Below are 25,401 nucleotides of genomic sequence, written 5' to 3'. Positions count from 1 at the left end.
ATAAGAAAGTGAAAGTCGCTCAGTCGTATCTGACTGTTTGCGGCCCCCTGGACTGTAATACAGTCCATGGAATTCTCCAGACCAGAATACTGAAGTGGGTAGCCTTTCCCTTCTCCAGGGGATCTTCCCAACCCAGGGATTGAACCCGGAGCTAGCATTTATTCATCACTTCCTATATGCCAGGTACTGGTCTAAAAATTGTATTAGTGCACTGAATCCGTGCCACAATCTTAAGAGATAAGTGCTATTATTTCTCATTTTATATATGAGTACACGGAGTTGGTAGATGGTGGCCCACAAGTTGCTATTACTATCATTAAGCTGGAGCTAACCAAACTAGGCAGGAAGCCTTTATAAACATGGCCCAAGTTAAACAAACCATGTCTAGCTGCTGGACCACCCATTTGTAGCCTCTGCTTCCCACACTGCCCTCATTACTAAATACAATTCACAATAGAATTCTGATTATCCCTTGCAGAGTATATTAGCAAACTCAAACTGCTAGGGTCTCTGCTATATTTGAAGTCTTCATATTCGTCTTCTGTAAAGAATGTGTAGGGGGACACTGGAATAGGTGAAAACTTTCAAGAGAATAGCTTTCCTGTCTTTTGGTTATCATGAAAAAAATTATTCAGGCAGGGGATTGTATTAATTTTGTTGGATACATAGAAAAGATGTGAGGGTTAAAGAAGAGGATTCAGCACAGAGAGAAATTATGAAGTAAGGAGTGCCCATGAAGCAAGGATGTTTATTTTAAAAAGGTCACCATCACTGTGATTTATAATGTTTAGGAAATTACATATATATTTTTAATATGCATTTGAATAATTAAATATAGCCTTTAGGTTTTCCCCACAATAAGGTCATAAAGTAGCATACTTCAGAATTAATCATGTGAGGAAACTACTAATTTAATATAAAACCTGAAATTTTGAATTTAGTTGTCAAATTGGAATATATCATGTGTAGTTATATTAATAAAACCAACAATACATTTTCAGACAAAAAGAGACTGGAAGAAAGGGTATGGGATCTGTGAATATGTTGATAAGTAGTCATGTGATGGAACAAGCACAGTCAACAAAAAGCCTAAAAGTTAAGGCATTGTCTTCAGTTACAGTAAAGAATATCAGGGCTAAGTTTTTAGGAAGAAGGCTATCGATGTTGGGTGTGGAATCAGAAGGAAGGAGAGAGAGAAAGAAACTAGAACAGATCTCATCCAGGAAAACAGTCCAGGGGCCTTAGGCGTGATGGACAAAGATCCAGCATCATGTAAGCTCCCCAGCATGCGGGGCCACTGAGTCTTGCAGTGGATCTCTAAGGACAAGTTGTGATTTGAGAACTCATGAGTCCAGGAGGAAAATTCACTTGGGCATGACTTCAAGAAGCAAGCAGCTCTAGTACTCTAGGTAGGTAACTGATCTTGAATCTTGGAAGACTCAAAATCTCCAGCAAGAAGGGTGACATCAGAAGGTTTGGGGTAGGGAATTCCCTGGTGGTCCAGTGGCTAAGACTCTGCGCTCCTGATGCAGGGGGGCTGGGTTCGATCCCTGGTTAGGGAACTAGATCCCACATGCCACAACTAAGACTCTATGTGGCCAAATAAATAAAGATAAATGTTAAAAAAAAAAAAAAGAAGAAGGTTTGGGATACACAAAGGTAGCCAGCTTCAGTGACATGGAGTATTTGCTCAAAACAAGGGGTTTGGATTTAAATAGACCTTTTTTAACTCCTGTGTCTGCCTCTGGAGTGAACTACTTAAAATTTTATGACCTCAGTTTCCTTTTGTGTGAATGGTAGAAAACTATACCTGCCTGAAAGGTTAGTTGTGGGAAATGACTGGGCTAACACATGTAAATTGCTTAACAGGCTTCTTGGCAGAAACTAAGTTCTTTAAAAAATATTTGTTGGTTGATCATTGATTATAGATTGAAAGTTTGTCATGCTCAGGGAGAGTACCAGTGTGAACCAAATAAACCAAAATGTCTTGAGAAGAGTTTGAAACTGGAGAGAGTGGTCAACAGAGATTAATTAGCCTCATTAGCCAGACTAATTTCTATTAAAAATGATCTCTTCCAACTCCCAATATGTCAGAAATATAAAATACACTGCACAGGACTACCCCAGTGGTCCAGCGGCTGAGACTCCAAGCTCCCAAAGCAGGGGGCTCAGGTTCCATCCCTGGAAACTAGGTCCTACATGCTGCACCTAAGAGTTTGCATGGCACAACTAAATATCCCACATACTACAAGGAAGATTGAAGACTCCACATGCTGCAGCTAAAACCTGGTGCACTAAATAAATAAATATTTTTTAAAGATTATTTTAAAAATACTTTGCACAAAATATTTCATAAATGTTTCTTTGGAGTTAATCAGTGAATAGGAGTGGAATGGCAAAGGTTTTCATATATTAAAAGATTGGAACAATGAACATAAGACAAATTTTAGTTCAATTTCTAAAGAATCCTTTAACAATCTGAGCTTTTTTTTTTAATGATAATGAGCTCTCCATCATGAGCCAAGGCTTCCTGCAGGGGTTATTACAAAGGAGACTCCTGAGTTCAGTAGAAGCAGTGCTTCTCAAAAACTGGTCCAGACATCTTCATTCAAACCACAAGTCCTCCATTGTTTCTGGGCACCTAAAATACAGATTCCTGGGCCCCACCTCCTATAGATTCTAACTTAGGTGCTGTAGAGGCTGTGGAAATCTGTGTTCATTTTAACTGCTTAAGTAAATCTGATGCATAGTCAGATTTGAAAAGGGATCTTCCAGTTAATGTCTTCCAATCTCACCTATGTTGATTAAGTTCAAGAGTCTCTGGGCTACTTCGACATAACCAAAATAAATAACTCTTTTAAGCCAAAATAAAATGAACACAGATTTTCACAGCCTCCACAGAATTTGAGTTAGAATCTACCAATGTGCAAACAGGGCTTCCCTTATGGCTCAACGGTAAAGAAGCTGCCTACAGTGCAGGAGACCCGGGTTTGATCCCTGGGTCAGGATGATCCCCTGGAGAAGGAAACAGCAACCCACTCCAAAATTCTTGCCTGGGAAATCCCATGAACAGAAGAGCCTGGCAGGCTACAGTCCATGGGGTTGAAACACAGTTGGATACAACTTAGCAACTAAACAACAACAATACCTAAACATTAAGCGATAAATGCTCACAGAGAACCCACTACATGTAACGTACTGCCTTAGACATTGAACCAAAGGCCTAACAGTGAATATATGGCTGCAATTAAATATTCTGGCTATATAACTTTGGTTTAATTTAATTAGGCTCTGAGATCCTGAATTTATTTTAACCAACTAAGTTGTTTAGCCCACCTGGCTTCATTTTTAATTCGTTCAGAGTGCTTCCACTTCTTTAATGTTGCATATGTTATAAAATTCACCCCATTAAATTCCCCAAATAAAATATTTTAAATTTATATGAGTTTTTAGAATCAATTTATAAAATATTGTTTATTTTTTAAAGTTGAAAATCACTACTCTATTTTTGGATTATTCTTTTCTCTGTCTGTCTTTCCCTCTCTGATGTCTATTTTCCCCTTATTTTTCCCATCCTGTACTTGAGCTGTTGGAGGTGTGGTTTGTAGACAATGCAACCTCTCAATCCCCTTTCATGGGTGTCTTTTGGACTTTGGAACCTGCAGAACAAAACCTGGACAGTACTGTATAAAAGAGATCCTTATTAAAGGTAAGTCATGACACTTTAAAAATCTTTAATTAAAATGAGCACAGGAAAACTTACATAAGAGCAAACACTGAATGAGCATTTACTACACGTTAGATTCTTTACTAAGGGCTTTACCTGGATTACATCACATCAGTAAAACAATGATTTGAGCTGGATCTTGTCACTATTCCCAATTTAAGGATGAGAAATCTGAGGAGAAATTTACATGATGTTACACATTTAAGCAGTGCTGGCTAATTCAAATGTGAGTGTTTAACTACAGAGCATGCATTCCTAAAGAAATCTATATACTGCCTCATTCACATCATTCACATCCTCACAAAAAATTAATACATAATTTCCTTCTAAATGTAGGACTCTGTGCAATCACATAGGTTTCATGTCCAGAAACCCAGCCTTGTCCACATGAATTAAAGAAACAAAAATCCAAATGATGAAAATTTTAGAAGAAAATATTGGAGGACATATTTTAAACTTAAAAGAAAGGAGGCCTCCTTAACATCCAAAAGGCAAGATTATAAAGGAAATAATAGATAAATTTGAATATATCAATATTTTAAAATTTATGAAATAAATGATAACCCCAAAATTAAAAAGATGAGGGATAAACTGAGTGAAAATAATTGGAAATAAATAACAGAAAAAATATTAATACCTTCCCAGAATAAATAACTTCTAGAAAACTAAGTTTTTCAAAGACCAACAATCAAAAAGAAACAAAACTGTTAAAGGAGATGTAAAGGTAATTTTCAGAAGAGGACATATAAATGACTTAACCTAAAAACATGAAAAGCTGCTCAACCTAAGAGTAAATATCAAAGAAATTCAAATTACAAAAATATTTTTAACCCATCAGATCTCTAAAAATTACAAGAGTTTTGTAATAGCAAATGCTAGTGACTATACGGGAAAATGGGAACTCATACATTTTCTAATGACAGTTTAGATTGGTTTGGCTTTTTTAAGACAATTTGTGAATTTCAGTTAAAATTTTAAATGAGTTCAATTTTCTACAAAGCAATTCATTTCTTGGAAGCTACTGCAGAGAAACACATGTAACACAAAAAAGCACATATCAAGGTTATTGCAACATTATGTTTGATAGGACAGTAACGGAAATGATCTAAATGTCTATAGGTAACTGTTAAACTCTGATATATTCAGTTCCTGGATTGCTATGCAATACTTAGAATGAACAGATCACTCTGTTAACATGAAAAAATATTTTTTAAATCGTTGGGCAGAAAAAAGTCATGGACAAAACAGTATGTGTAGTATACCACTTATGTATAAAAATCCACAAAGCGAAACTCTAAAATTCTCTATGAAAATGGAAGAGGAGAAAAAAATGAGAGGAAATCAAAGTCAGTTGAGAGAGAGGAAGAGAATTTGGGGTCATGTCTGCTGGGGTGCTGGTTTTAATAGGGTTACTTGAGCTTTGTTCAACCGATGTAACCCTCATCCCCTCTCCGAATCCCAAGTTCCCTCTGACTCCACCTGTGCCAATCAAGAGCCCCTTCCTTGTCAAAGAGGAAAGGGGCCAAGCCCCTCCACCCCCCAGAGCCATGAAATATTAGCTTTCAGTGACTGCTCTTCTCTTCCTGAATGTGTACAGGTAGACCTCTAGTAAGCTTATCATAAAAACTCTGCACATAAAAGCCTGGAAGCTTATACAGCAAAATCTTGACAATATATATCTCTTGGTTGGGTCAAGGACCTAGAATAATTACAATGTCGTAGGAAGAACAGTTTTCTAACATGGAAGGTCTGCCATTTCACACGGACGCAAAACAAATACAACTGGAACTTAGGCTTTTGATGGTTTTATCAACAGTTTGTCAACACTACTGACACTTTGACAGGATAATTCTTTGTTATATAGGGCTATTTTGTGTATTCTAGGATGGTTAGCACATCTCTGGCTTATACTCACTTCATCCCAGTAATATCTTCTAAGTTGTAACAATAAAAATGTTTCTGGGGACTTCCCTGGCAGTCTAGTGGTTAAAGACTTTGCCTTCCAATGCATAGGGTGTGGGTTTGATCCCTTATTGGGGTAAGCCATGTGGTGCAGCCAAAAAAAATTTTTTAATAAGAAAGATATTCTGTTAGAAGAATGAAAAGTCAAAAACTGGAAGAATATCTGATAAAGGATTCATTTTCAAAATATATATAAGTCATTCTTATAATTCAATAATAAAAAATGGTTCTGGGCATTATCTAATGTCCTTAGGTTGGGGAACAAAATTACTCCCAATTGAAAAAGACCACTGTTTTCTCAAATTTCCAAAGAGTCATCTGTTTTGCTGCCTTTAGAGAAATGTTCTTGGTGTTCTCCCCCATACAACTGGCAGAGTTACTAGACAGTATTGTCACTTACTTTGTACTTCTGTGTATTTTCCACATTTTCTACAGTGAACATGTACTTATAATTGGGGGAAAATTAAATGAGGTCAAGGACATGCCTCCATTCCTAAGAAACACTTACACATTTAAACAACTCTGTGGATTCAGCCCTTTGAATAGCTCATGACCTGGGTAAAACTGAGAGATGATTATTAGGAAGTCTCCAAACAGCTAACATTTCAGAAACTTCTACATAGTGAAAGGCAATTGCATAGCTTTTGTCAACTGAGTTTGAAAGCTATTTTGTTTTACAGTTTCAAAGCTTTGTATTGTAATGTACCCAACTAGAATAACTTTAGGTGGGAGTTCTTAAAAGGCAAGATGATTGTATTCTCATGGATCTAGAGCTTTCACTTTGTTTTCCTTTGTTCTTGGTTTTTTTTTTTTTTTTTAAACTGGAGTATAGTTGCTTTACAATGCTGTAAATGTTAGTTTCTCCTGGACAGCAAAGTGAATCAGATAGATAGATAGATAGATAGATAGATAGATAGATAGGTATAGATATATAGATATAGATATAGATACAGATCCCTTCTTTTTAAAATATCTTCCCAGTGTAGGTCATCATGAACACTGAGTATAGAGTTCCCTGTGCTATACAGTCAGTTCTCAGTTATCTATTTGATACATAGTAGTGTATATATGTTATAAAAAGGAAGGAAATAGTGCTGTTTGCTGAGATGTAGATAGACCTAGACACTGTCGTACAGAGTGAAGTCAGAAAGAGAAAAACAAATATCGTATAATATCGCTTATATGTGGCATCTAGAAAAATGGTACAGATGAACCTTTTTTTCCTTTTTTTGACCTGTTATCTGAAGTATCTGAAGCCAGGTCAGTTGCACCCTCTAAGGGATTCTTCTATCATGACCTCTTGTTTCCCCCAGGTGGAATTCAATGGTATTCAGTTAAAGGCTGCACAGAAAGACAAGACCAGTGTTTTAAGAGAATCCTGACATCTCATCAAATTTACTCTACTCACTGCTGCCATCGTCCTTTGTGCAATTTCTGAGCCAGGGGCCCATATCTAAATTGGTTCACTGATCAGTCAATCTCAAAGCCTGAACCAGTCATCCCAAGATGGCAAGTGCCATCAATCAGCCCTCTGCAAAAGCCTCAGACCTGCAGGTTGTAGGAGCTATGGTCTGAAACCAAGGCTTTTAATGCGCCCAACTTCTCAGCCACCACATCTATCTCATCTCAGAAACATCTGTCCCTATACCATTTTCTCCTCTCTCCTCTTTCTGTTTATTTCCCCTTCCAGTGATTTCAAAGCCAAAGAGCAAAAATGTGAGTGACTCTCGGAGTCAAATTATGCATGTGATATCTACTTTACTAATTTTCCTAAATATTTCCATACTCCAAAAAACAGTTACAAATGAGTTGTATCACAAGATACCAAGTGACTTGAAAGTGTTCATTTGGTTTCCAAAGCAAACTGCCGTGATCTTTCAGGTCAATTTATTGCACGAGGGAAACTGATTTAACAAATATTGCAGGAAAAATAAGCCAGGAATCAGCAAACCAGGGGTGAGAACTATGAACCTAAACGGCAAAGGTCTCAGGCAGGTGCAAGGGTTGGTACTTATTTTTCTCATCTGGTTAAAATTTGTCAAAATATTGGATTTCCATACTTCAAACACACATTAATGCTTTGGCTAATCTAATTTTGGCAGACTAAGCAATTGAACTGAAGCAGGGAAATGGGTTTCCCTGCACAAGAAATTTTGAAGGTTTATAAATATACTTTGAGCTGCAATTTGCATTTTTTTAATGTGCCACATATTCAATTATTCTCACTCAATGCTCTCCTTTTGCAATTTCAAGATTACTGTGTTTTAAAATTTAAAGTTATTTTTCTCTGTATTTCCAGGAGTTTGAGAAATTTAAATGGTAAATAATAAATCTCAGTAAAACCGTTTGCTATTTTTTTTTTCTCAGAACTTAGGGCAACATCTTATACACAGTGGGCCTTCAACAAATGCTTTTCTATAAACTTTGAAGTAAAAAAAGGATACGTAGGAGGGGGGTTCAGGATGGGGAACACATGTAAATCCATGGCTGATTCATGTCAATGTATCACAGAAACCACTACAATAATGTAAAGTAATTAGCCTCCAACTAATAAAAATAAATGGGAAAAAAAAAAATAACCGGAGATGTGAAAAAATATTTAATGATTAAAAAAAAAACCCAAGGAAACTAGATATTTTCCTCCACACTCATTTTACCTATATTCCTTAGACCACATTTTTGAAACCACAAAAAAAAATTTCTTCATCCTGAAATTTAAATCCATTTGTTATCATTCTATCACTCTATGAATCAGCTACATTAGTAAACAGTGGTTATCCTAAATCAGTGAACTTCATGGAGATTTTACTTTTTTTTTTTAATGTAAGTAATGCTATTTACCCAGTTAAATAAACTGGAAGACGGTGGGGGTGGGAGAATGACAAGATCAGATAATCATTGACTAGTTACAGAGGGCTTCCCAAGCTTAATTCACAACCCAAGTGATGGAATGAGAACAACACCAGGTTGCTTGCTTTTTGATACTGAGCTGTGTGAACTATTTGTATCAATATATTTTAGAGATTAATCCCTTGTCAGTTGCATCATTTGCAAATATTTTCTCCCATTCTGTGGGTTGTCTTTTTGTTTTATTTATGGTTTCCTTTGCTATGCAAAAGCTTCTCAGATTAATTAGGTCCCATTTGTTCATTTTTGGTTTTCTTTTTATTACTCTAAAAGAGGTAGATCCAAAAAGATATTTCTATAATTTATGTCAAAGAATGTTTTGCCTAAAAAAATAACAACTAGGAAGCAGGTGCAGGTGTTACTATTTTGTGTTACTAATTAGCTGAAAACCTTGGCAAGTCTCTTTGGTCTCTCTGCACCTCATTCTCCTCATGTATAAGAAGAATAGGACTGAATCACACAATCTCTCAGATCCCTTCAAGTTCTAACATTATAGGCATACCTCAGAGATATTATGGATTCAGTTTCAGACTGCCACTAAAGCAAATATTACAATATAGAGAGTCACATGAATTTTTTGATGCCCCAGTGCACATAAAAGTTATATTTACACTATACTGTGGTCCATTAAGTGTACATTATGTCTAAAAAATACACTCCTTAATTAAATTCTTTATTGTCAAAAAATGCTAATCATCATCTGAGCCTTCAGCAAGTTGTAATCTTTTTAATAGTGGAGGATCTTGCCTCCATGCTGATAGCTGCTGATTAATCAGGATGGTGGTTGCTAAACACTGGGGTGACTGTGGCAATTTCCTAAAATAAGAAAACAATAAAGTCTTCCACATGAATTGACTGGTCCTTTCACAACTGATTTCTCTATAGCATGCAATGCTGTTTGACAGAATTTTACCCACATTAAAACTACTTTGAAAACTGGAATCAATCCTCTCAAACTCTGCCACTGCTTTATCAATTAAGTTTATATTATATTCTAAGTACTTTGGTGTCATTTCGGTAGTCTTCACAGTATCTTCATCAGGAGTTGTTTCCATCCCAAGAAATCACTTTCTTTGCTCATTCATAAGAAGCAACTCTTCATCCCTTAAAGTTTTATCATGAGATTGCCACAATTCAGCCACCTTCAGGCTGTACATCTAATTCTTAAACCTCATAGACCAACCTCTGCCAGCTCTGAACTATCCTGCAGCTTCCTCACCTCTCTCATCCTTCACAGAATTGAAGAGTTAGGGCCTTGCTCTGGATTAGACTTTGGCTTAAGGGAATATTATGACTGGTTTGCTCTTCTCTTCAGACCACTAAAACTTTTTTCTATAACATTAAGGCTATTTCACTTTCTTATCATTCATGTGTTCACTGGACCAGCACTTTTAATTTGCTTCAAGAAATTTGCATTCACAACCTGTCTAACTGTTTGATGAAAGAGACCTAGCTTTCAGCCTCTTGGCTTGTATTCCTCACTAAACTTAATCACCTCTAGCATTTGATCCAAAGTACAGACATGTGACTTCCCCTTCACTTGAACACTTAGAGGCCAGTCTAGAGTTTATTTTTTTTTAGTTATTTTATGATTTGTTATTATTTATTTATTTATTTGGCTGTGTCGGGACTTAGTTGTGGTGTTCAGACTTTTCTAGTTGTAGCACTTGAGGTTAGTTGCCCTGTGACATGTGGGATCTTAGTTCCCTGACCAGGAGTTGAACCTGTGTTCCCTGCATTGAAAGGCTGATTCTTAACCACTGGACCACCAGGGAAGTCCCTATAGAGTTATTAATTGGCCTAATTTCAAGATTTTTGTGTCTAATGGAACACAGAGGCCTGAGGAATTGGAGAGAGATGAAGGAATAGCCATTCAATGGAGCAGTCAAAATACACACACCTATCAGTTAAGTTCACCCGTCTTAAATGGGCAGGATTCATGACACCTAAAATAATTACAACAGTAGCATCAAAGATCACTGAACACAGAGCACCGAAACAAATATAAAAGTGATGAAAATGTTTGAAATATTGCAATAATTGCCAAAATGTGACACAGAGACATAAAGTCAGCAAATGCTGTTAAAAGGAATAAAGTAGCAATGATAGATGCTCAATACAGAGTTGTCACAAATCTACAACTTATAAAAAATGCAATACTCTGAACTACAGTAAAGAAAAGCACATTCAAACAAGGCATACTTATACACAACTCAACATTAACTAACACGTCTTTGCTATTGTTTTCTTACTAAAAATAAGACTTGGTGCTGAATACAGGCCATGAGATAGGCTCTGAATATATGACCAATGCTCTCTTGGCTTTATATTATCCATGAAGTTGAAGGAGAAATGCAAACCATGAGAGCACTGACCATTGTTGAGGCAGTTTAGCTGCGTGTCAATTTGACCCAAAAATAACCATGGGAACAAAAATAACTTTCCTATCCTTGAATTGGTACACTGAGTAATGACTTCAAAGAATCCATGTTCTAATCCCTGGAAACTATGAATATTTTACTTTATGGGGCAAAAGTGACTTTGCTCATAGATTTTGAAATAAGGAGATCATCTTGTATTAACTGGGTGGCCCCCAATATTGTAATCACAAGGGTCTTTGTTAAGGAAACAGGAAGGTCAGAGTCAGAGAAGATGTGATGGTGGAAGCAAAGTCAGAGAGATTTGAAGATACTTTGCTGCTGTCTTTGAAGATGGATGAGAGGGGTTTCAAGCCAAGGGATGTGGGTGACCTCTAGAAGCTGGAAAAGTCAAGGACATAGCATCTTCTAGAGCCTCAGAAGAAATGCAGCCCTGTGGACACATTTTAGACTTGTGACTTCCAAAATGGTAAAATAATTAACGTGTGTTCTTGTTAAAGCAGCCATGGGAAACACATTCGGTCGTGTGAGGAGTGCTGTGGCATTTCCCTTCTCCCAAGGTCAGCACACCCAATACTTGGTTTACATGGGGTCTGATTTCAAGAGCAGCATCCTGCGTCATAGTGTCTTCCTTTCATTCTAATGATTTCTCAGTGATAATTTCCCTCCAAACACACAGATGGCCTAGAACCATGCAGTCGCCTCTTTTCATTTTACACCTCCCACTCAAGCCCCTATCCATTCAAGATTTCTTCAGCTAACAAATTTATTTCTTTCCTATCACCCACACCTAAAAACAAAGTGATACGAGATTAGCCTGATTTTAATCTATTTATAAGACATTAGACTGAAGTGCTAATAAATCTATAGACTTCCCTTGATCCTCTGAATCCCAGGATGGCTTCCTTGTTGATTACATTTTCTTTCTGCAGCTGAAATAGAAACCTCAGGGGTTAATGCCTCTTAATTCACTTAAAGGAAAACTCTGCATTAGATAAATTGGGGGCATCTGGAGGATGTGGCAGAGAAGAGATGGAACATGATTATATTAGCAAAGGAGGGATGATAACGTTGCTGGCACTGTTACAAGGTCTTCTGAAGTTCTAGAGAGCACACATTTTATTATTTTATTTACTCATTATTAAAAGCACAACTTTTATAATCAATATGGCCATTGCTGTTTTTCCCACTCTACGGATGAGGAGTCTGAGACCCCCGCATAGCTGACAGGTGGCAGAGGGGGACCTTCCTGTGATGTCCGTATGACCTTCACCCCCTCCACAAATGCCAGCCCTGGGGAGAAGCACATAGGTGGACAATAAATTGAGCCTCTGGGAGAATATGACCCTGACTCCTTCGCATATGCTGCAGTTCTCTGAGGAGAAGGAAATGGCAACCCACTCCAGTATTCTTGCCAAGAGAATCCCATGGACAGAGGAGCCTGGTGGGCTGCCGTCTATGGGGTCACGCAGAGTCGGACACGACTGAAGCGACTTAACAGCAGCAACAGCAGGTCTCTGAGAAAGGTGACTTAAAGTCTTTGAAGGAAGTACAGAAGCAAAGACAGGTATTAACATCAATGGTATGGTTGATGATCAAACTCTGAGCTCCATAAGCAACTCTGAGTCTGACTAGGGCTTTGGATAGGAAGAACTATTCAGTTTTATAATGATGGAGCAAAATCTGAAGTGCTGAGTATTATAAGCTACATAAACAGGAGCCCTCACTAAAATTTTTATTTTCTGCGGTGAAGAACTTCATGTGCTAATATATTTATGACTAAAACTCCAGGCTGATGTATTAATACAATGTCAGAGACATGGTAAAATACTTGGGGTTGTTACAGCACTGTCTACAGTAGCTCACATTCTCTCTCCCAGTGGCAGAACCAGACGGCTGCAAATCCTACAAGTGAAGGCATTAGAGGTGTCTGACCTGATGGACACATTTCTCCTGTTTGCATATTTCCTTGATCTTTGCATCTTACCACCAGGAAGTAATTCTTCAAACTTTTCTGGCTGAACCTCAAATCCTCATGCTTCAAATAGCAGAACAAATACAGAAAGGCAGTTCCATAATCTGTCCTTCCCATACTTCTTGGTGTGAGTATATTCTATGCCTTCCCATCCCCACACTTACTGAATATAGTTAATAGAGTTGCCATCAGAAATGACTGTGTAGAGTGGATCTCCCAGCAGCGTTGTAACTATGCATTTTGGTGCCAGGCAAGCATAAAACATGCCCTCAAATTAATTTTGCAATTCATATCTTGGCTCACATATGGGTATTATTGATAATACTTGCCATCTGATAGTTTCCTGTTTTAGCTAATTATTCCTGCTAACTAGGTGTTAAACTTAGTGACACTACATGCCTGTGTTGTTGAATTAATTGCACAATCATTTCAAAATTAGCACACTAAAATTCAGAGCCTTAGGACGAAAGTGTAGTGCCAGGTCAAGTCACAGATCTAGCTACAGACAAGGAAGAGAGAGAAAGAAGATGTAGTCAATAAGGGTAGAAATTTGAAACACATAGAATTCATTAATCTGATAAATATTTATTGAGCAATTCCTAACATGTCAGGTACAATGCAAGTCATAAAGATCCAAGAGAGAATAATTTTGATGTTCATGCAGTTACTCCTGGTGCAAGTGAAGAGACCACAAAAATTGGCATTGGTAATATAATAAGTCTGTCATATTAATAAATACAGGCTGATATGTAGGGTTCCAAAGAGAGGTACCTACTCCAGTGTTGGTCACAAAAGACTCTCAAAGGAGGTATGACTAAGCTAAAATCTGAAAGACAGGAATCAGTCAAAAGAGCTGGGAGGCTGGAGGGAAAACATTCTCTGAAGGTTAATTTTATGTGTCAACTTATATAGGCCACAGTATCCAGATCTGGTCAATTATGATTCTAGGTGTTTCTGTGAAGGTATTTTTTTAGGTGGAACTAATATTTAAATAAGTAGACTTTGCATAAAACAGATTAACCTGCATAACGCAGGAGGGTCTTGTCTAAATAGTTGAAGGCCTTATTATAAAAAGATGGACTTCCCCCAAGGAGGAAGAAATTCTGCCAGAAGGTGGCCTCCAATTCGAATTGTAACTGTCTCCTGGGTTTCCAACCTGCCAGATTTTGGACTTGCCTGTCCCCATAACTGCATGAGTCAACCCCTTCAAAATAAATCTCTCTATATATACATCTTATTGCTTCCCTTTCCCTAGAGAACGAATTGATACAGATTCCATATACAGGGATTAACATGTGCCAGGACCTTTGAGGCATAAGCAGAGCTCAGGAGGCCTGGTGCCAGATTGAGAGATCAAGATTCGTGCTGCTTCCCAGCTACGAGATAAATAAGATCGGGGATCAAATGCACAGCATGCTATTATATAATTATCAATACTGTATTATATACTTGAATGTTTTTAAGAGAGTAGATCTTAAATGTTATCACCACCTATGTGAAAAAAAATGGTAATTATATGAAAGGAAGATGTTCACAAACCTTATGTGGTGATCATTTGCATTATATACATGTATCTAATCAGCACACTGTCCACCTTCAGCTCACAGATGTTGTAAGTCAACAGTATCTCAGTAAAGCTGGGCTGGAGGGGGAAGACCCATGCCGAGCTGAAAAAGTAGCAGGCTAGCCATGGCAGGGTCTTGGAGAGTGCCAGGAGTTTGCCTCTCCTCTAACAACAAGGGACTGTGTCAGCCTACTGGGTGTTGTCTGGCTAGGACTTCTCCACCCTTTTTGGGGAACTGGGCCTCAGCCCCACACTGCAACCAAAGGGCTTCCACAGAAAATACCTGTGTTTTACTCTATCCCCGAACACTGTTACTATTTCCGGATTAGGTATAGGACCCAAACAGGCCAATGGGAGTTCTGGCTTGAAATTTTTTAACTAAATGAAAGGGAGTGTCACTATTTGTACAATGGGATGGAAAACCTGTAATCTGTTAGCAGAGGTGTTTCCTGTTTGTGAAAGACACCAGCATGCAAGGAGAGAGAATGAAGTTAATAACAGAAATATCACTGTGAGATGGGGAAGAGAGAGTATTTGAATTCCCCCATCCCCTTTGTTCTTGAAGTCCAGCTGCATCCCAGCTCATTCCACACTTCAGTGACAACAGTTTCTGAGGTCCTTTTGCCCTAGGATTTCTTTTTTACTGAGCAAGGTGAGGATCTGACACTTGAGATAAGTGGTCTAGATGAACACAGATTCTCCCAAAAAGTGTAAGAAAGGCAGTAGATGAACAACTTTACATTTTAAGAAGGGCATAACAGCTTCAGTTTGAAAAATAATTGGAACTGGAGACAAGCAGAACATTTAGGCTTTTGCAGAAAGCCAGGTGAGAGGTATTGGTGGCCTACGTTGCAAAAGAGGCAGTGGGCATCTAAGAATGAGAAATTTTTCCTGCACTTCTACATGCAGGAACCCTGTTAGGTACCATAGATACAGCAGTGAACAAGTGTCTGACTTTTTGAGACCCTGTGGACTGTAGCCTGCCAGGCCCTTCTATCCATGGAATTCTTCAGGCAAGTATACTGGAGTGGGTAGCCATTCCCTTCTCAAAGGGGTCTTCCCAATCCAGGGATTGAACCCAGGTCTCCCATATTGCAAGCAGACTCTTTACCATCTGAGTCACCAGGGAAGCCCAAAGTGATAATGCAGGCTCTGTTTTAGATAGGATGGGTGGAGAAAGGCATCTCCAAGCAGAGATCTGAAGCAGATAGAGCAGTAAGTCATCTACAGTGCGGAAGGTGGACATTGCAGGCAGGAGAGAGCTCAGTGTTCTCTGCTGGACATATTAAGTTTGAGATGCTATTTGGATGCCCACATAGAGACTGCTGGTATGAGATTCAATATACAAATATCTGAATCTCAACGGAGAGGTCTAATAGATAAATTCCGGATTTGTCAGCAAATATATGCTACTGAATGCCTTTGAACTGAAAGAACACCTAAGGTAGAAGTGCAGGACTGAACCCTGGGCTCTGAAGAGTTTAGGGGTAGAGTTAAAGAGAAGAAGTATTCTGGTTTCTGCAGTCAAGAGATCAGTAGACAGAGGCTGAAAGAGATGTTACATGAGCCCTTCCTCAGAATCTGCCACAGTGATTGAGATGGTTTGTAGACAGGAGTAGGATCAAGGAGTAGAGTCCAGCTTATTGAATTTCCGTACCTATGGCATTTGCCATCTGGGCTTATGGGCTCGAAGCTCAAGAAAGAAATCTGAGCTGGAGATGGATATGAGCATCCAGCACACAGGTCAAAAAAATTAGGTCAGTAGGAAGAGTGAGAAAAGAGATGAAACCAATGCAGAACTTTTAGAAAGACATACATTAAGTGGGTGGGGACGGGTGCATAAAATGAGGAAAAATCTGTAAAGGCTTTAGGGAAAGTTCAGGTTATCAGAGGAAAGGGACATACATTGGGACTTAGCATCTGAAAAGTGCTAACCCTGACGTTCAGTTGAATAGGGTCTGTGTCAGGGGAAGAAAAGAGGCTTTGGGGCTTAAAAAAAAAAGATCAAGGCTGGAACTTTATTTCCATGTTTGGTAACTGTGGGACCCTGAACCAGTTACTCAATTTGCTGAACTTTAATATTCTTATTTGTAAAACAACATCAATAACATCTACTTCACTGGATCTCAGAGTATCTGCCACATGATAAGTGCTCACCACCTGATTCTCTTCTTCCTCCCTGCTCTAAAGTTTCTATCAAGAAGGCAGGGCATGGTAAGACAAATAACAATTCTGAAAACAGGAATGTCAGAGGTAGGTGAGGCTATGGTAAGTAGAAGAGGTTATGGTGAAAAAGTGCAACTTGTGTGGACCTTCTTCGACAAGAGCGGGGCTCAGATCCGGGGCTCTCAAACCATCAGGGCCATTAGATCACCCAGAGCAGCTTGTCACAAAGCAAGTTCTTAAGACCTGCCCCCAGGTAGTCCTTAGGTTAGAAGTGGGGTCACATGATTCTCCTACAAGCAGTGCTCACATTTATACTGAGGAGACACTAATTTGGATAAATGGAGGAGGATTTACATACAGAGCATTCTGGGGGTAGGTTGTAGGTTTATGTATGGATTCACGATCTGTTTAAGTAGAGGGGTCACATGACAAATCACAGCATGTAAAGGAGAAAACTGATAAATGAATTCTGGAATTGCGGGCAAGATCAAGAAGAAGTGAGTATATACACAGCTTTAATTTTAAAGCTCTTCATTTAATTTCAAGACTAGTAAGGGTCACAGAAGAAGACAAAGCCATATAAAAAGAGATGCAGACAGATCTATGAAAGGGAGTGTAGAAAACAAACAACTCTAGAGAAGAGGAGCAGAGGAGTGGCTTGGGAAAATACACCACTCCCAAAGAGTCACTCATACTGAGCAAAGACTTGTTAACCAAAATTTGAGAAGTGGAAACATGACTGAAATTAAAGATGCTTATTTGGGGTTTGTTAGGACTGCATCCCAGGAGACACAGATTTAAGACACATGATTCAAGTTTGAATCATGTTCCACCAAACTACAAAATGCAGGAGGTTTATAAAGGCAAAAACTGCAAGGTTACAGTTAGTTAGAAGAGTGGTTTGTTAAGAATCATAATTGGAACTGGAAAGAAACAATGGTGCTTATTAAGGATTGGTTGGGGTCCGAAATGGTTGCATCATTAGTTATAAGGGGAAAAGCTTTCAGACTCAAGGTTGCAATTAGCAAATGTTTTTAAAATGGCTGGTGTCCTTGGCATAGGTATAGTTTATAGAAAGTTCAAGTTCTCAGGGGTGAACTTGGGAAATGTCTGAGAGCAGATTCTAAATGGTCACCCCACTCCATTTTTATATGCCTGAGTTATGATGACTCCATTATAATCTCAATTTGTCATCAGACTTAATGTCATACCCCTCACTTTCAACATAGGGAAAACGCAGGATTGGTTTATAATTCCTGAGATTCTCACAAGCACCAGCTTCCTATGGTTCTCAGTTGGGTGTGGGGGAGAAAGAGGAATAAATTACTTGGACGGGAAATAAATTACACCTTCATTCCTTTCTTTTCACTCATCTGTTTTTCCTTCCATAATAAATAAAAGCTGCATGTGGCAACAGTATTAGAAGTACCTGAGACTTTATCCAAAAAGTGGCCAATATCTTTATATCATTTATATCACAGAAAATTTTTGCTGGGTGGACAAGTCCAAACACCCATCAACATGTTGAAATTACAGCAGTCATTATATGCAACATAAATCTCATTTAATACATTGATAAAAAGCACATGTATTATCATATATTGAATTTTTAATCTTTCAATATGCCTCTGTAATCTTATATACGCTACTGGGTTGGCCAAAAAGTTTGTTCTGGTTTTTCCATGACATCTTACAGAAAAAATACAAATGAACTTTTTGGCCAACCCAGTATTTTAGCCTTTGGAAACATTATTCTGAAATGGGGTCTGTTTGTGTTACCTACTGCTGTGGAACAAATCACCACCAAACTGTGGCTTAAAACAACCATCATTTTACTGTTGTCTCTCATGGTTCTGGGGCTGACTGACCTCCACTAGGCCAGTCTCCCTTAGGGGTTTTCATAGAACTACAGTCAGGAAAATCCAGGAGACGGTGAGGGACAGAGAGGCCTGGCGCGTGGTAGTCCATGGGGTCACAAAGAGTTAGACACAACTTGGCAACTGAAAAATAGCAACAAAGTGGCTGGCACTGGAACCATCTATTTACAAGTCCAGCTCCCAGTCTGCGAAGATCTGAACCACCAGGGCAAGAACAGGTGGGCTCACTCAGCATCTCCATCTCTGCCAGTGCTGCGTATCAGTTAAATATGATTTCAAATCCACTTGTTTATGACAAACACCGAAAAGAGTTGTTTTTAGAAGTTGTGTCAGGATGTCGCCATCACAGCAGTTGGCTTTGATAAGCACAGCTGCTGATGGGTCCTGCTGGGGGGTTATCAATCAGGGCCCATGGAGAAGCAGGGGGCTGTGAACACCGAGAGTTTGTGAGGAATATCCTAGAGTTTCGACCTGGCAAAAAGCTACAAACTTTCAGTTGATGACCTAGCTCCTTGCTCCTGCCATGGCCTGGGTGCTCTGGGTCACCAGTGCTGTTAAACCGTAGAGCAGCCTCAGGAAAAGAAGGGACATCTTTTCCCGTCTTGAGCACTCGTTCACAGAAGCACAAGGCAGGCAATGGTCCCTGGAGGGAAAACCCTGGGAGCAGCCTAGCCCGTCTCGAATCTGAAAGTCAGCTCCCACTGGTTAAGCTGTCTCTCCCGAGAAACCAAATTTGTATGAAGGTACATCTCAACTTAATTTGGACTTTATGTGTATCTTCTCTCCTTGTCCAGAACAATAGTGTGATTAATCTGTCATTGGCTTGGAGTATGTTATTTCTTTGTGAGCTCATTAAGAGACATTACCCTATATGCTAGCGGCTTGTGAAATTCCTGCAACAAACCTGTGTTAAATAAACTACCGACAAAGAGAATATCAGTCTCATGGTATAATCTACCATTCCCAAGGCAAAACAATGTGTCTTTCCACATGGCCTCTCTTAATATGGCAGCTTCAAGGTAGCCTGACTCCTCACACGGCAGCTTGGAAACCCAAGACAGAGGCAGCCAGCAGGAAGTTGTAACAGCTTTTATTACTTAACTTCAAAAGTCACAAGAGTCACTTCTACTGTCCTCTATTAGTTGAGGCAGTCTTGAAGATCCACCCAGGTTTACGGGAGAAGCACATAGACTCTGCCTCCTGATGGGGAAGAACTAAGCTTCTGGAAAAAGAGATCTGAAATATGGTTGAGGCCATTTTTGTTAAATATTATCTACCACAGGATTTATGCATTTCACCAGACTGTCAAAGACGCCCATCACATTAAAAAAAAATTAAAGAACCCCCTTCTAGAACCTCACTGCAGCTGAATCCACATTACATAATTCATCCTAAAATACTAATCATTTTGACTGAATCCTGCCTGATAATTGTATTCAGCCTGTTCTCTAGTTCAACTGTTTATCTTGTGTTTTGATGCCGTTTCTTTGAAAATATGATTTCCAGTGATTTCGTTTTTCTGGCATTAATTTTCCATAAGAACCAAAGTGAGCCTCTTTGAAACTCACCAGTGAATTCTATTTTAAACCTTTCTTAATTATATTTGCCTAAACAATTGGCCCTCTCTGCTTAGAACGCTGTTAACAAACCCCTTCGCTTTCAACTCTCAGGCCTGTGGGAAGCCCCAAGTCAGCCAGGCCGCCAGCCTTAGTCTTCATGCCGCGCTTCCCTGAGTATCTCTGCCATCTGGTGGCCAATAGTGGTAACTGCACTCTGAAGTCACTCGTGGACTTCCCAAAGTGTCTTTCTTGTATCCATTAAGCCAGGTTGCTCTATTTTTTATCTTTTTGGGTCCCAGTATTGCCTGGAAAATCCCATGGACGGAGGAGCCTCCTGGGTTACAATCCATGAGGTCACAAAGAGTCGGACACGACTGAGTGACCACACACACACATGTATCCTGCACCAAGGGATGCAAGGCAAAATCATTGCGTTATCAAAATGTATGCCAACTGGTCTTTATGGCAAATTAACTACCCACAATCTGTAACTGTGCCTGTGAAGGTGGTTTGAAACCTGACATAGGGGAAAGGGTATAAAACATAGGGAGAAAAAAAGAGGGAGAGTAATTCTTGGGAGGTAGTGGATTCAACTGACCCACTGGATTATATAACTCTGAAGTTCAAAACTCAAGTGAGAATCCTATATGTATCATTGAGGATCACAACCGGGTTCTATCCTAGCTTCACAACTGACCAACTTGCATAGCTATAAGCAAGTGATTTGACTTCTCTAATCCATAGTGCCCTCATAAACAATGTCATGATTATATTTGCCCTGTACAATTGTTCTGAAAGACAGTAAAATACTTCATGCAAAACACCCAGTCTAGTGTCTAGCAGGCAAGAAGTGCCCAGTCACTGGTTGCTTTAATTAATGTTAGAATCCTTTCTTAAGACTAGACAAACTCTTATTATACCCATGTAATGAGTGCTAGAAATTTAGAGGAAGTTTAGATATGCAGGAGAACCTAAGGGAGAAGTTGGGATTGGGATTTTTATTTATGAAGAAGCCATTCGAAATCTTTTTTAAAGGCTTTCCCCTGGAGAATGGTAACAGCTCATTCACTGTCCCACCTCATGTCCACTAAAGGGGGAATCCAAGGAAATTAGGCCAAATGGTTTGTCAGTAATTATGCTTAAACCAGAAATACCTCAAAGATAGTTATGGATTCTCTTTATGCCTTTAAAAAAACAATTGAATGTCTCCTTAAGCAGAATGAAGTCCCAGATGTGGATTGAAATAATATGGTCTGAGCTGCCACCTCCAAGGTGGAAGAACTCTAGCGTCATTAACCTGCCCCTGAGAAGCTGGTTGATATCCTTCAGGTATCATACCCCAGTGAGGGTTCAGTGTCATCCCTTAGTATTAACACACGAGAAATTCAGCATTGGCGGTGGGTCAGTAACCAGTAGGTCAGCCTTGGTGAGAGGCAGTTCATTCTGCTGAAAAAATACAGAGGCTCCATTTCTGTTAGTACAGCCACTCCATATATGGAGCTACTGCTCAAGCATTAGGTGGCCAGGGAGATGGGCCACCATCTCCTGAGTATTCATGGAGTAAGTCATCCTGTCCACCGGGTTACTGAGCATCTCCCCTGGAACAGATCCCCTTGTGTCCACTCTTATAGGTTCACCCACGTATCTCCAATCCTTCAGTCTTGCTAGTTTCATGCCCACGACCAACTAACCAAATCATTTACTCCCTACCGAAGAGCCTATATATATCCATGATGTGCTGTGCTTAGTCGTTCAGTCGTGTCTGACTCTTTGAGACCCCATGGACGGTAGCCTGCCAGGCTCCTCTGTCCATGGAATTCTCCAGGCTACAATACTGGAGTGGGTAGCCATGCCCTCCTCCAGGGGATCTTCCCAACCCAGGGATCAAACCCAGTTCTCCCGCATTGCAGGTGGATTCTTTACCATCTGAGCCACCACAGAAGTCCAAGAATCTGGCAGTGGGTAGCCGATCCCTACTCCAGGGAAACTTCCCTACCCAAGAATTGAACCAGGGTCTCCTGCATTGCAGGCAGATATATATCCATATCTCTGGGCATTTCTCTTCCCATACAAATCAATCAAGTATCCCAACCCCAACTCTGTCCACTAGGAGGATTCCCCTCACTCTGTCCTTGAAGATCAATATTGAATAACTATAGGGTGACAACCATTCACTTCCTTCTTCTCCCAATATACTGATTCAACCCACATATGAACCAGACCTGAGAAATGTCCTCTTCCACCACTGGATCATCTGGAAGCTGCCATGACACCATATGCATAAAGTGAAGATTCTATGCCACCAAGGTGACACACCCTCAAGACCTGCTTGGGCCTGATCCTCACGAACAATTTTTCATCATGCAGTGGATTGTGATAGCACCTTATGATTCACTGGTAATGATATCACCCAGCCCATGGTGAGCAAATTCATTCTTATAGTCACTTGGCGTCCTATGGTCAGGTTGCCTCATCTCTCCAATATCACAGTAGCCCTCATGGAGCTTGTGTTACTATGGTGAGTGGTTATCTGCCACAGAAGGCATAATGATGTCCAGAACCTATAGGTCTGTCCTGTGGTTCTCCTATCGGAGCTTGTCAGAGACTAAACAGTATCCATTGTAGTATCCATGAGTACATCTAACACCACTGGTCTGCTGGATCATTTAGCACAACTGCAATGAAACCTTAACCTGTGATAAACTCCTTTCTTGCTATGGTCTCTACTTAAAACTGGCTATGGGTGGGAGGGGGTTCAAGATGGGGACACATGTACACCCGTGGCGGATTCATGTCAATGTATGGCAAAACCACTACAATATTGTAAAGTAATTAGCCTCCAATTAAAATAAATAAATTTATATTAAAAAAAAGAATGATCCTGGAATTAAATGAGGATTTTCATATTTTATAAATGTTAAAAACTAAAGAGATGATAGGGATTGGCTACAGATATCTAATTTTTGACTAGTATTTTCTAGAAACTTTAGAACTTAGATTTTGCTACACTTGTCTACTTGGAGTTTATTACTGTTGATAATCAGAGTATTGCAACGTAAATGTGTATTATTTCCTCAATACAGACTGGATGTATTGCTAAATGATGTTACAGAAACACTTCTACAAGTATTTAAGGGTACATTTATAAAAATGCTTCTAATTATGAATATTTAAGAACTTCCTCCCATCCATCAATGGGAGAAAGCTTACAAAATATGGCATCTTTATACATCAGCATAAAAAGAATTAAGTTGAAAAAAAAATTTAAAAAAAAGAATTAAGTTGTTCAGTATGTATTAATGAGAAATATCTATGCTTTCTAAGTAATAAAGGAAACTGCAGGCCAATGTTAAATGCAGGTGCGCGTGCACACACACACACACACACAGACAATAAACTCTGACCGGATACGTACCAAACTTTTAACAATGGTTACACTGAAGTTTTCCAGAGCAAGACATGAGAGAGGAGACTGATGTTTTACATTTTTGTAATGTCTGAACTTATTTTATTTAATCAACAGAGTCTACTCTCATAATTCAAAACTATATATTCATATTTGGTAAAATAAAAAATATACACATATGTAAATATACATATTTATCTGTGTATCTTTCAGAGAGGTTAGAAGTATTCTAACATCATTGTGTGCTTATACCTTCCTATAAATCTAAGGACCATCAATGTGACCTCTATGACTAACTTAACTGGATGACTTTTTCATTGAAGAGGCAAGAGCATTGATTTATTACTTCATATAAATGCATTTGGAGTCTCTCAGTAGCAGGTAGATATTAACTTTTGTGCAGTTTCCATTGCAAATATGCTCTTCACAAAACCACACTATCTTCAAATGCTAAGAAAGAAAATCCATGCTGCTGACTCTGCAGCTTCATTTCTGAAATAAACTTCCTATTGTATTAAACCAGTACAAACATTGATTATAAAAAATGTAAAACCATTCTAAGTATTGTGGGTAAGAAAAAGGCCTGAAATGTTTCAAGTTGTCTGGTATGTTACTATTTGGAGTAAATAAAAACTCATGATGAAGAATTGTAAAAAAAAAAAAAAAAACTGGCTATGTTCAAAATATAAAGAGGCCCCACAAGCACTGAGCCTCTTTCTTAGTGACTGAGGGCATAAGGTGCTATAATTTGGTTTTCTCCTTAAAGGGATATCCCAACATACACCCAGAAAACTGGACCCTTAATAACTTCACCAATACAGCAAGCCCCCGAATCATTTTCAATTTATCTTTCATCCTTTAGACCACACATGTCTAAAGCATCCATAATGTTTGTATTTTCTATTCACCAACTCCAATTAACATTATATTAATGATATAATGGACCAGTGCATTATGCTAAAAATATCAAGATGATTAAGGTTTATGAAGATTATTTTGTGTCACAGATCAGGAGAGTTAACATATCTTTGGTCTAAGTCAATGAATGTGTATCATTGTTTTTTCCACATTGTGAAAATGTGGAAAACGTGGAAGGTGATTGAAAGAATTGAAAGAAAATGCATTCCTCAGACCAACAGCCATAAACCTAGTGGTAGACCTGTAATAAAGATGCCACACACAGTAAAGCAGCTATAATTGGAGGGACATTTGTTTAAGCCTATATAGTCCATATTTATTGCAACAATCCATCTGGTTTTTGCAGGGGTCTGCAGTTGAGTTGAACAGGAGTATAAATGGGAGCCTTTATAATTCTGAGCTCAGTCCCTGTATCTACATGGACAAGACTCATATACAAATTCTCTCAGTATATACTTATATTTGGGGAAAAACTGAAGGAATGTGTATTGTATATACTTGCTGGAGAGCTACCTCCAGGTACCACTCCTCTCCCCCTGAAGTAATGGGCTTTGGGTCTGGGAACCATTCAAATACAAACACTGGGAGAGAGATTATTTATAGTGAAGAAGTGATATCAGTCCTTTGTTCACCAATTCTTAATCTTTTTCTAGCTATACAAGTCAAGCATCTCCCCGGTTGGCAACCCACTGTCTCTGCCCTAAACACAGCACAGTATATCAACCATCACTACAGATCCCTGCAGGTCAGGGCGCTCTGCCTGATATCCACCCTTGCTGTTAATTCTGATAATTATATATACTTTGCATCTGATGCTAACATGCTGCCACTGGCCTCTGCTACCCTGAAATCTTACTGTTCCCATTGACTCCAGGTAGATTAATTTTGCAAAAGCACCTACGACTCTTAATCCCTGCCTACCAGGATGCCACCTCTGAGCTTCCAGTGATTTTGGTGCCCCT

At 39.0% G+C, this 25,401-nt stretch overlaps 1 protein-coding gene across 1 annotated transcript; it reads left to right on the top strand.

The window, feature by feature from the left end:
- Window positions 1-1,250: 1,250 nt before the first annotated feature.
- On the top strand, window positions 1,251-7,127 carry C29H9orf57 (chromosome 29 C9orf57 homolog). The gene is made up of 3 exons (XM_061132527.1): window positions 1,251-1,272; window positions 3,587-3,709; window positions 7,003-7,127. Exons 1-3 carry the CDS (start codon window positions 1,251-1,253, stop codon window positions 7,125-7,127), a joined length of 270 nt encoding a protein of 89 aa, XP_060988510.1.
- Window positions 7,128-25,401: the final 18,274 nt, after the last annotated feature.

The sequence above is a fragment of the Dama dama genome, chromosome 29 (genome assembly GCF_033118175.1).
Source record: "Dama dama isolate Ldn47 chromosome 29, ASM3311817v1, whole genome shotgun sequence".
NCBI lineage: Eukaryota > Metazoa > Chordata > Mammalia > Artiodactyla > Cervidae > Dama > Dama dama.
This window is presented reverse-complemented; position numbering and strand designations above follow the sequence as displayed.